Genomic DNA, 13591 nt, shown 5'->3' on the forward strand with positions numbered 1-13591 from the left:
TTCTGATTGGGCGAGACTCAGAAAACTGTCTCACTTGTACACGGGAGATGAAGGGGGCAATTGAGAATTTAAAATGATTGTCAATTTGACCAAGTTCACAGGGCAAGTACTTGGTAGAGCTGCTATTTCATTCCAGACCTGTTTAGTCCAGGAACTAAGATCTACACAAAGCTCTTGGATCATAAAGAAATATTAGGGTGTTAACAGGTAGACATGATGGTTAATAATAAAACAATAACTAAGGCAAAGAATTATCTTGAAATTCCCAAGAGAAAGAGGCACCTTAAACTGATCAATAATTTATTCTAATATTTTACCTCCATCATGATCAGGAAGTTCATTCATTCATTCGTTCATTTGTTCAGTAAGTAACTATTGAGCACTTGGAAGTGTGTTAGACGTGGAGAGAGATTGAAAACAAGACAGTGCCTCCCTCTTCTGCAGCTGCAGTTTGTTCATTCGTTAATGTGATCAGTCATGCAGCAATTATGCATTGAGCATTTCTATAGGCCTGGCCCTGTGTGAAATGCTGAGGATGCAACAGGAAGGAAAAGCAGCATGGTGCCTGCTGCAGCTCAGATCTAGAGGGAAGACAGACATTAACCAGATAGTGAAAAACAAGAGTGAAATGACTCTGACAGATGCTCTGCAGGAAAGGCACAGTGACTATCAGAGTGAAAAACCAGAGAATCTGCCCTATTCTGAGCAGGTAGAGAAGGCTTCTTGGGGGAGTTGACACATGAGCTGAGATCTGAAGGCTTATATAGTTTTGAGTCAAGGAAGACAAAAGAGTGTTTCAAGAAGAGGGAATGGGGGCTGGCGCGGTGGCACAGCGATTAAGTGTGCACATTCCGCTTCAGCAGCCCATGGTTCACCACTTCCGATCCTGGGTGCGGATATGGCACCACTTGGCAAGCCGTGCCGTGGTAGGCATCCTACATATAAAGTGGAGGAAGATGGGCACGGATGTTAGCTCAGGGCCAGTCTTCCTCAGCAAAAAAGTGGAGGATTGGCAGCAGATGTTAGGTCCGGGCTAGTCCTCCTCAAAAAAACGAAGAGGGAATATGCACAAAGCCTTTGTTCCAAAGAGGCACAGTGAATATAAAAAATTGAAAGAAATCCGATGTGACTGAAACAATGGTGAATACATGGCAGATGAAGCTGGAGAGGTAAGCAGGAGACAACCCAAGCAAATTCTCATTGACTTATGGATTTTGGGATTGTTCCTACATGTAATGGGTTTAACAAAGGAGCGACATGATTCTATTTGTGTTTTGAAAAGATCCGTCAGGCTTCTGTGTAAAGGACGCATTGGATGGTGACAAGAGGAGAAAAGGGTGGTCAGTTGGGAGGTTAGTGCAGTTGTTCAGGCAAGTAAAGATGGTAGCCTGGCCAAGAAGAGGGTGATGGAGATTGAGCCAGCTGGACATGTTGGGGACATATTGAGAAGATGAGAACAACAGGATTGGGGCTGGCCCAGAGGCATAGTGGTTAAGTTCAGGATCCTGGGATTCACCAGTTCAGATCCTGAGGGCAGACCTTCATACTGCTCATCAAGCCATGCTGTGGCGACATCCTACATAGGGAACTAGAGAGACTTATGACTAGGATATACAACTATGTACTGGGGCTTTGGGGATAAAAAAAAAGAGGAAGAATGGTAACAGATGTTAGCTCAGGGCCAATCATATTTAACAAAAGAAAAAAGCAAAGCTAAAAAAGAAAAGTGAACAGCATTGTATAATGGATACATTGTGATAGGCAGTAAGATCATTGTCGAGAGTAACTTTCAGGGCTCAAAGACATGGCAGAGGATGGATGCAGTGCCATTCAGAAAGAAAGACACCATGGGAAAGGATTCGATTAGAATAAAGATTGAAAGTCTTATATAGGAAGGCTGACTTGAAGGTGTCTTTGAGATATCAAAAACGTCAAATGAGTGGAGATATTCCTCTAGATCTCAGAGGAAAGGTCAGACCTAGAGAAACATACACAGCCATCATTTGCATCTAGAGGTGACTGAATCTAAGAAATTGATGTGACTGCCTAGGAGGAAAGAAGTTAATGAGAACTGAAGTTCTTCTGGAACCAACCCATTGGATGGAGCTATGAAGGAGGCAGAGAGGAAAGCTGGATGGAATGGGAGAAAGACATGGAGGGGTGTGTAAATAGAACCTACAGGGGATAAAGATGGAGAGTTTCATGAGAAAGTAGTGATGAATAGTGTCAGAAGTTTCTGAGAGGGCTTTTCAGGACACGGAAATCACTGAGGTCTAAGAGATATATGTCTTGGTGGAATCATGGGAGAAAGAAGCCATATTGGCATGGGTTCAGGGAGTGAGTTTAAGGCAAGGAAATGGAGACAGAGAGAAAAGTCAACTCTTGACTAGTAGTTAGAAGGGGGCCAAGTAGCACACATTTGCAAAATGGAAAGGAATTAAACATGTTTCTGTAACTTTGGGAAGAACAGTGTTAAGAAGATGAGGGAAGAAATGAGGGAGGGAAGGAGGAAGGAAAAGAGAGAGAGAGAGAATGTGTGAACAATGATGTAAGGATAATTGATAAGGCAGGAATGATGGGATCCAAACTGCAGGTGGAAGCATTGTCTTCAGAGAGGAGAAAGGAAATGTGTCAATGACACAGGAATGTGTAGGGGATGCACGCTGACGTTTGGTGGGTATGGTGGATGGCATGAAACACACAAAGCATCATCATGATGACATTGATTTTCTCTGTGAAATAGGCGATGAGAACATTTTCTCAGAAAGGGAGTGGAGACAGAAGATTCAGTGGTGGAACCAGTGCTGGGTGAACAAGATAACAAGAGAAATGCACAAGGACTTCTTGGTAGAATCCTAGACTCCTTTAAACGGTAAGGACGACTCAAGGGATTTCATAGAATATGGAAGAATTGAGAAAACATAGGTAAAAGGACTTTGTAAGTTTAAATCATTAACTGTCGGTTCTTTGTAATCACTGCCGTGAATTATCCCATGCCATTCCTGCTTTTCCCTTTGGTTTGGCAGAGGGTAGAAGTTGCTGAAAATATGAGTAAGTCTTTAAGAAAATCTAAAATGCCAGGTAACACATTTCTGTTTAATTCATAAATACATGCATCATTTCCTTCCATTTGTCCATTTTGTGAGTGCTGCTGAGTTACTGTGACATAGAAGGGGCGCAGAGAGGAAGGATAGAATAATGTGGCTCTGAGTATAACGTGCATCATCACTTCAGATCATTGATTCTTGCTTATCTAGTTAACCATGAATGGCACATAGCAGGTCTTCAGTAAGAGCACTGATGTGTAAAGGTCAAGATGAACACAGTTCCCTAAGGAGTAACAGCAAAATGTTTTTTAAAATAGACTTTTAAACTGAGACCATTGCTAGTTGTTAACAAGTCCAGGAGTAAAGCAACTGTGAGCCATCCTTGGGCATGACCTGCTGTTCACCCAGGTTGTCCAGTGATAGGCATGTGCTGCTCAAGCAGATCAGTTGGTGAAGTACTCTGGGAGCAATGCATGATCATACCGTGATGGGTTTGGAGGCATCAGACATGGCCCTGCTTGAAAGCGTGAAAGTCTCAGACTCAGCTTTGGGTTTCCCGACCCTTTTGAACCATTTCCCGTATTGTTCCCGAACCTGCAGAGGAAAAGCATACTCTGGATCAGCTCACTGAGAGAGGTGAGGATGGGAAGAGTCCTCGGCAGCAGCTGGATAGTGGTACCTGCTGGCTGAGGAGGCAGTACACCAGGAAGATGAAGACGCCCTGCAGGCTGTTGATGATGGTGAAGAGGTAGGCCATGACACAGGCAGCTGAACCCACCTGCAGGATTCCCAGACACCATGTGCATCCCAAGATGAAGAGCTGAGCTATAGCTTTAAAAGTCAGCATCCTGTGGAGGAGGAGAAAGGAGGCTCCTGAGGCACCCAGAGCAACAAAAGAAAACGCCATTCATATCTCCACCCTATGGATGCTCCTGCCTTCCTCTGCTGGTGATGAGTTCTCAGGCTGCGCTGTGATCATCTTTGACCTTTGCCATCAATGATTCCCCACAATGGAAATGGCACTCAGGTACAGGGGGGCAGTTTGATTTAGATTGAGGAGGATAGTGATACTTCAAATGTAAGCTTCAAAAATTTTATGACGCTCCACGGGGATCCCTATTTTCACTCAGCCAACACTACTGAGGAGGTACTGTGCATCGGGCTCTGTGCTGGGGCCTGGGCATTAAAAATAACAAAGGCAAGATTCTATTTTCATTCGGAAAGGATGATGATAGGAATATGGAAGAAAGAACGTTAAATTTCCACAAGGGTTCCTGGAGCAAAGGAATGCCCAACCTCCTAGATTTGATGTTGACTAGGATTTTTTCCAGAGAGAGGAATGGATGAGGGGTGAGAAGGAGCCTGAACTAACGGTGTTGTATGAAAGTGTAGGCTGGTGTGGGAGCAGACACAGAGTTTTCTAAGTGCTTCATGGGAACATAAATCTTTGTATTTTTGTCATGGTACTGCTGACAAAAGTCCCAGGAATGTTTATCAACCCATGTCCATTCTTCCTGCTGCTGAGGGAGCAACAATCTGGGGTTAGAGATGGACGGAGCATTTTGGCTGGGGTGTCAGCCACACACCCCTGAGTCTGAGCTGACTGCCACAGAAGCATAGCTGGGTCTGATTACTCTGGGTTCTCAGAAGACCCTGATAAGGGGCAGCAGGGGCTGCTAAGGGACATGGCTTCACTCTTGGGACCACACGCGGCTGTGGGTTGTCACCCTCTCCTCCGGCTTACCTTGTGTCCTGCAGGGTGGACACATCACTGTTGAGGGAAGAGAGTCTGCTTTTCAACATCCAGAGAGTCATCAGAAAGAAAACAACGTTGACCTTCAGGAAACCACAGAAGGATTATTGATTAAAATTCCAATCTGTCTGTATCCTAGCCTGTCCAACATCAATTCCACACTTGAGTGGTTTGCACATATAGTAACAGTGTTAGAGTCTGTAGTTTTGGGGGCACTCTTAGAAAACCAAACCGAAACCATGACAAGCCAGGGACATTCTGGCTCATTCACCCCCTTATAATTCTGCTCCTCTAATGACCCTCAGCTGAGCATTAAGGATGCTCTGAAGTCATCACTCACAGAGAAGATGGCACAGACTGGTCCAAGGAAGCCCCATCTAAATCCACCTTCCGAGCGGAGCCAGCAGCTGAGCAAGACAGAGAATAAAAAATACATGGGTCCTTAGGGATATGGAAGAACAATGTAAAGACATCCATTCATCCTTCCACAAATACTGAGTATCTCCTCTGTGATAGGTGCTCTGCTTGGCTCTGAAGATACACCGGTGAACAAAGCAAACACCGTTTTAAGCCCCTGAAATCTCACATCAGTAGGAGGCACGCAGTCAGACACACTGTGACAATAAACAAAATGGGGGGCGATGAGAATGTATCATAGTTGTCCCGCTTAGTTCTGGGCCTGAGAGATTAGGATGGTTAGTGAAGATTCCCCCCGGAAATTACAGGTTAGTTGAGATACGAACAATGAGTGGATGTTACTGAAACAGTGTTGAGGCAGGGGCCTGTAATTTCTTTACGTTCACAGGACTCAAGTTTTCATGGGTCCTGTGAACGTAACATGGTTTCAGAGGGTTTTTCCTGCAGTTTCAATTTATTTATCTTTCACCTGCTGCAAAACCCATCCACTGAGTCTGAAAAAATTTTTCTGGCTTTATTGAGACATATTTCACACCCTAACATTCACGGATTTAAACTGTGCATTCCGTGATCGTTAGTATATTCAGAGTTGTGCAACCATCACCACAGTGTAACTTTAGGAAATTTTCAGCTCCTCAGAAAGAAACTTCAGAGTGACGTCGGCATCGTGGTGGGGTGAGTTATTCCCTTTGTCTCCCCTCTAAGTTACAACCCATTGGAAATCCGTTGATGGACAGAGACTCCGTACACAGCGTTATAGGATGCCTGAGAGATCCACGATCGATACATCTGAAGGTGGGTGGACTGGACCCCAAGGAGGCAGAGGAACTAGGGGAGCAGCCCCTTCTCCCTCCCCTCACAGCAGCAATCCAGGGCAGGGGTCCTCACACCTGTGTGTGCCGATGAGCACATGCTGTGGGGCAGAAACAGCAGGCACCGGGTTTTCATTGCCCCTTCCCAGTGGATCCAGTACATGTGGCTATGAGCAGACACTGCAGGAGCAGAGACAACAGGCATGAGTTACCCCAGCTGCTCCCTCACCCCCAGAACTAGCAGGTCATGCACAGGCCCTGAGAATTGAGGACACGGTGGGGAAGCAGTGACCCAGCCCCCTGTCCCACCCCCAGCTGTGGCCCAGCCCTTCCAATGGTGGGGACAGTATATGAATCTCAGATTTTCCTGCCCAGGGCAGGTTGCCCTGACCTGAGTTTTCAAAACACACCAGCATGTGCCAGAGACCAAAGGGTGCACAGGTGATCAGCAACAACAAACTTTCTCTGCTTAGCTCCTGCTCCTCCCATCCACCCCGCAGCAGTGGCAAGTGGAACCTGTGACCATAGGCTGCAGGAACCACAGCAGAACCAGTCACCCAGCCCCAGCAGTGGCACCCCCGAAACTGGCTCCACCAGGAGCTGGGGCTGCAGAAAAGGCCCAGGCCCACAGGCCACCAGCAGTGACAGTGACACTGGTGAACCCAGCACACCTAAGCCATCCAGAGCAGCAGCACAGGAGGTGCACAGGGCAGCAGCATCCAAGCCCCTGGAGAGCCCGTGGGGGAACATGAGGCCCAGGTGACCCTGGAAGCAGCAGAAGTGCTTGCAGCCTGGTGATCCCGGTGGGAACACCTGAGACCACAGCAACATCACAAGCAGCACTGTGCCAGCCACCTCAGAGGCACAAGCAGCACAAGGAAGGGACAGACAATGCCCCTAGAAGAGGCAGTGAAGGGTGGAATGTGCAGGCTCAAATACAACCAGAACCAGCTCAGAACCACAGTAACCAAAGCCATACCCAAATAGGAAAGGTAGTTACTACGACAAATGCACCAGTATAGGATCAACTCATCAAGCACCTTGAAGACGTACAGCGACACAAAAGGACAGAAAGAGGATGACAAGTCTCCAGAAATCAAACTTGAAGTCACAGAAGATTGCAGTCTATGTGACAGACAATTCAAAATAGCTGTTGAAGAAACTCAATGTGTTACAAGAAAACTCAGAAAGACAGTTCAGTGGGCTCAGGAATAAAATTAATGAACAGAAAGTGTACTTCATCAGAGAGATAGAAACTATTTTTAAAAACGAAACAAATTCTGGAGAAGAAGAACACAGTTCATGAGACAAAAAATAAAGTAGAAAGCATTAAAAATAGAGTAGAGCATATGGAAGACAGAATTAGTGAGCTCAAAAATAGAAAACCAGAACTGATTCAGATGGAGGAAGAGAGAGAACTAAGTTTTTTTAAAAAAAAAATGGAAAAATTCTATGAGAAATGTCTGATTCAATTAGGAAAAGTAACATAAGGAAAATAGGTATCCCAGAAAGAGAAGAGAGAGAGAAAGGAGCAGAAAGCTTATTCACAGAAATAATACCTGGGAATATCCCAAACCTTGGGAAAAAGTGGACATACAAAACAAATAGAACTGGATGTATGATCAATGGGAACTGAGCATATGAAGCAAACAGAACCCTTAATATATCAATGCAAAAAGATCCTCTCAAAGGCATATGTTATGAAAATTGTCCAGAGTGAATGACAAAAAAAGAATATGAAGGGCAGCAAGAGAGAAGAAAACAACACACAAGGTACCCCAACAGGCTTTCAGCAGATTTCTCAGCAGAAACCTTACAGGTGAGGACAGAGTGAAAGGATATATTCAAAACACTGAAAGACAACGGAAATGGAAATATAAAACAACTGGAAAATAAGAGATGAAATGAAGGAGCCAAGAACATACAACGGAGAATGAAAAGTCTCTTCAATAAATGGTGCTTGGAAAACTGGACAGCCACATGCAAAAGAATGAAAGTAGACCATTATCTTTCACCATATACAAAAATTAACTAAAAATTGATTAAGAACTTGAATGTAAAACATGAAACCATAAAATTCATGAAAGAAAATATAGGCAGTACACTCCTTGACATCAGTCTTAGCAGCATCCTTTCGAATATCGTGTCTCCTCAGGCAAAGGAAACAAGAAAATAAATAAACAAGTGGGACTACACCAGACTAAAAAACTTCTCCAAGGCAAAGGAAACCATGAATATAATGAAAAGACAACCCACCAACTGGGAGAAACATTTGCAAATCACATATCTGACAAGGGGTTAATTTCCAAAATGCATAAAGCACTCAAGCAACTCAACAACAAGACAAGAGACAACCAGATCAAACAACGGGCAGAGGATGTGGACAGACATTTTTCCAAACAAGATATACAGATGGCCAAGAGACATGTGAAAAGATGTTCAATATCAGTAATTATTAGGGAAATACAAATCAAAACTGCCCTAAGATACCACCTTACACCTGTTAAAATGGCTATAATCACTAAGACTGAAAAGAACAAATGTTGGAGAGGGTGTGGAGAAAAGGTAACCCTCCTACACTGCTGGTGGGAATGCAAACTGTGCAGCCACTATGGAAAACAATATGGAGATTCCTCAAAAATGTAAAAATAGAAACACCATATGATCCAGCTATCCCACTACTGGGTATGTATCTAAAGAACATGAAACCAACAATTCAAAGAGATTTACACACCCCTCTGTTCACTGCAGCATTATTCACAACAGCCAAGACATGGAAGCAACCCAAGTGCCCATTAACTAATGAATAGGTAAAGAAGATGTGGTATATATATACAATGGAATACTACTCAGCCATAAAGAAGACAAAACCATCCCATTTGCAACAACATGAATAGAACCTGAGGGTATTATCTTAAGCAAAATAAGCCAGACAGAGAAAGACAAACACTGCATGAGTTCACTCATATGTGGAAGATAAACAAACACATGGACAAAGAGAGAAGATTAGTGGTTACCAGAGGGGAAGGGGATGGAGGATGGACAAAAAGGGTAAAGGAGCACATATGTACAGTGATGGATAAAAACTAGACTATTGATGGTGAGCGTGAAGCAGTCTACACAGGAAATGAAAACTAATAATGTGCATCTGAAATTACACAATGTAATAACCAATATGACCTCAATAAAACAATTGTTTAAAAATTAAAAATGCCACCTTAAAATTGCTACCTGTTTCTAAAACCAAAGGACTGCAAGCAACCTAATTGTCCACCAATGTAGGGCTAGCTATTGAAATTATGAAAAATTTACAAACAAAATGTTACGCATGTTTAAAAGAGAATGAAGAAGCTCTATACGTAGCTGAAGAACCTTCAAGATATGATGTTAATTGAAAAAAGTCAAAGTGCAGGAAAAGCGTATGGTATGCAACCATTGGTACTAAAAATATATTAAAAAATAAAAATATATGATTTTATGTTAACAAAATGCTTTTGATAGAAAAAAAGAAACTTCATTCACATCAGTGGTCACACCTCATTCTGACTCTCAGGCACCCCACCCCCCCCCTAGCCCCAGGGCACTATTAATCTATTTGCTGTCTATGTCATTTTGCCTATTCTGGACATTTTACATAAACAGAATCTTAAAATACATGATCTATTATGACTGGATTCTTTCATTTAGCATAGTGTTTTCACGGCTCATTCAGGTTGCAGGATGTTTTCATCGGTGAAGATATTTTTTATTCTTTTTGTAATGGCTAAATAATATTCTAGTCTATGGCTATGCCAAACTTTGTTTATCCCTGCATCAGTTGGTGGACATTTAGTTTCCAATTTCTGGCTATTTCGAATAATGCTGCTATGAGCATTCATGTACAAGTTTTGTGTGGACATAGGTTGTCATTTCTTTTGGGCATATAACCAGGAGAGGAATTGCTGGGTCACATGGTAGCTATGTGTTCCAACTTTGAGAAACCAGCAAACAGTTTTCCAAAGCAGCTGCACTATTTTAAATACCAGCCAGCAACGTCGGAGGGTTCTGCTTTTCCCACAGCCTTGCAACACTTTATACTATGTGTTATTTTTTCATTTTTTAAACATTAAAACTGAGTGTGAAGCGATATCTCATTTTGTGGTTTGTAATTTACCTTTTCCTATTGACTAATGATGTTGAACAACTTTTCATGCACTTAGTGGTCATTTACATACATTCAAAGAAATGTCTAAATTCCAAACTGTTCATATATAAATTGAATTATTTGTCTTCCACTGTTGAGTTGTTCAATTTAATTTTGACAACAGTGCAAAACAGAAGTTCTCTTATGATCACAGGTTGGTTACGGTGGAATAGAGAGCTTACGTCTATTGCTGAAGGTTCTACTAACAGACAGTGAGAGAATTCACTCTTGATCCCACATTAGTGCAAAGTATAGAGTGAGGTGGGACATTTCAAGAAAATGGAGAGTGAGGCAGGACACTTCAGGACAATGGAGAGTGAGGCAGGACATATCAGGACAATGAACTATACACTGACAAGAATGTAATCAAGAAAGAACTGAAGTGTCTGAGACGGACACCTGGAAAGAGCTCAGCTGAGCAGGTGAACATAAGTTTTAGCAGCATGTCGTGGTTAAGAGTGCACGTCCCGGGAGACTGACTTCCTGAATGGAGGAGTGAGGACCTTGGTAAACTTGCTCTCCTTCTAAAACTACAAGAATATAAGAATAACAACTAAAAGCAACCGTTTCAAAACTCTAGCAATTACTCCAAGCCACAAAACAAACTGAAAATAGCCTATCCAAGAGAACCTGCTGACCATCAATAAGACTGGAAAGGAAGGAGTCTGTGAAGTTTCAACTTGGAGCCTTTTCCATTCCTTCTCTCCCCAGCTTGGTGGTGCAGCAGTCAAAAGTTGACAGCATTCCAGAAAACAGAGGGAGCTGACTACATCCAGAGATCTGTTAACAGTATCATCATATCCTTAGAGCACAGTCAGCATTTTTCCAGACCCTTTGACTCCCTGGGAACATTTTCTTCTCCAAGTTTGGTGGCTCTTTGATGTGACTAATAGTTTCTCTCAGCTGGGGACAAAAAAGCCTACTCCATGGGAATTTCCAAACCAATAGCAAACTGCTGTCACACACCAGCTGCCTAAGGCTGTGATTTTAGGCAGGGTCAACAAGGACTTGTCTGGGGAATTTAAAAGGAAATACTGGAGAACTAAAGGACCATAGGGAATTTTGAAAAGCTCTGAAAGTTTCCTGAAAATTCAGGATCCTTAAGGATGGGTCCGGGCTCAGGAAAGGCCTGGGAATAGAAAGACACAATCCTCTCACCTCTGGCTGACCTTGAGGCTTTGTGCAATCAGGAAGTGAAAGCTCAGTCTGTTATGTAAGCCCCTGAAGGTGGAAGGTGCACCTTGTCCCACAGATGCCTTTGTAAAAGAGTACAGAGCACATAGGCAAGGCATTTAAGGAAATCTTCTGACCAGACATTGAGTGGCCACTAAATTATCATGAACCAGGTATGACTCCCTGGGCTCCCAGGATTGGAAAAAAGTAACAAGAACTTAAAGAATCCAGCAGAATACTAGCCACATTCTGCAGAGAATGATCAATATGCACAATTAGTTCAGGAAATTCACTAAGAATCTAGAAACAACAACAAACCTTTGAGCAATCTGATAGCAGGAGTGTTACAATATATCATCTAAAACTCTTAAACAAAACTTTATGATGTATACAAAGAAGCAAAATAGTATGCATCACACACATGAAAAGAAATCCGCCAAAAACAATATCCCAGGAGAGGCACAGGTTTTGGACTTAGTACACAAAGTCCCTAAATGAGTTATTATAAATATATTAAAAGAACTAAAATAAACAATGTCTGGAAAATTAAAGGAAACTATAACAAAAATGTCTCACCAAATAAAGAATACAAATGAAGGAATAGAAATTATGAATGGAACCAAATGGGAATTCTAGAGTTGAAAAGTACAATAACCAAAATGAAAAATTATGGAGAGGGGCTCATCAACAGAATTGAGCTGGCAAAAGAAAGACTTAGTGGGGTCAGCCCCAGTGGTGTAGTGGTTAAGTTCAGCACACCACTTCAGCTCCCGGGTTCACTCCCAAGGTGTGGACCCACACCACTCATGGCCTAGCAGGGCAGCAACCCATCTACAAAATAGAGGAAGAAGGGCAGAGAAGGTAGCTCAGGGCAAACCTTCCTCTGCAAAAAGGAAGATCGTGACAGATGCTAGCTGAGGGTGAAGCTCCTCATCAAATAAAACAAGGAAGAAGGAATTAAAGAATTTCATTTAGGTAAATAAAGATTATGCAGACTCAGGGAGAGGAAGAAAAAAAGAATGAAGAATAACGAAGAGAGCCTCAGAGACCTGTGACACAGGACCGAATGCACCCACATACACATAATTGACATCCTAGAGAAAGATAAAGCAAAAGGGCAGAAAAATACCTGGAGAATGAAAGGCTGAAAACTCCCTAAATTTGAAGAAAAATATTAATCTACACATCCAAGAAGCTCAATGAACTCCAAGTGGAGTAAACTCAAAAAGAGCCACGCCTAAAAACAGCATAGAGCTACTGACAAGAGTCAAGGATACAATCTAGAGAGTGGCAGGAGGAAACTGACTTTTCATGTACAGGAGATCCTAATAAGACAGACACATGACTTCTTGTCAGACACCATGGTGGCCAGAAGGCAGTGGGGTAACATCTTGAAAGAGTCAAAAGAAAAAAGATAGTGAACCAAGACTTCCATATCTAACTAAATTCTCCTTGAATAAAACAAGAAATTCAGTCATTTCAATATAAACAAAAATAATATAGTTCTTGCTAGCAGAACTATTCTATAGGAAATACTGAATGAGCTGTTCAGGTTGATATGAAAGGACACTAGACAGTAACTGGAACCCACACAAAGGAATAAAGAGTGCCATTAAATGTAACCACATAGGGCTCATGAAAGCCACTATAAACATATTTTTCTTTGTAACTCTTTTTTTCTCCTGTTTTAATACACAACTGTATGAAGCAATACTTACAAAACTGTGTCAAAGGGCTTATAAGATATAATGATGTAATTTTTATGACAACAGTAATACAAAAGAGGAGGAATGGAATAGAGAAACATTGGAAGAAACTTTTTGTATGATAATGAAATTGAGTTAGATGCTAATTGCAATCTTCAGGGTAAATAAAAAAATATAGTAAAAAGAATAGCAAAATTAAGCAGGTACACTAGAAAACATCTACTTAACAGAAAGGAAGACAGAAATGAAGAATAGAAGAATAAAAGAAAGAGATAAGATAGATAGGAAATAAATATCAAATGGCATATAAACCAGACCTTACCAGTAATTACATTATATACGAATGTGTTAGACACCATAATCAAAAGTCAGAGAACGGTAGTATGGATTAAAACATTTTCTTCTATCTACTTGAAGACACACTGTGGATTCAAAGACACAAATAGGTTGAAAGTAAAAGGATACAAGGAGTAACCAAATGAGAGCTAGGGTGGATATAT

General features: G+C 42.1%; 1 protein-coding gene across 1 annotated transcript in view; it reads right to left on the reverse strand.

Moving 5' to 3' along the window:
* Positions 1-3524: 3524 nt before the first annotated feature.
* Positions 3525-13591, reverse strand: part of LOC124232526 (adhesion G protein-coupled receptor E2-like) — a 32112-nt gene continuing 22045 nt past the window's right edge. The window contains 4 exon segments of the mRNA XM_046649487.1: positions 3525-3641; positions 3727-3895; positions 4792-4883; positions 5141-5207. Of these exon segments, the coding sequence (XP_046505443.1) occupies positions 3525-3641; positions 3727-3895; positions 4792-4883; positions 5141-5207 (445 nt within the window).

Source organism: Equus quagga, unplaced genomic scaffold (genome assembly GCF_021613505.1).
Source record: "Equus quagga isolate Etosha38 unplaced genomic scaffold, UCLA_HA_Equagga_1.0 HiC_scaffold_710_RagTag, whole genome shotgun sequence".
NCBI lineage: Eukaryota > Metazoa > Chordata > Mammalia > Perissodactyla > Equidae > Equus > Equus quagga.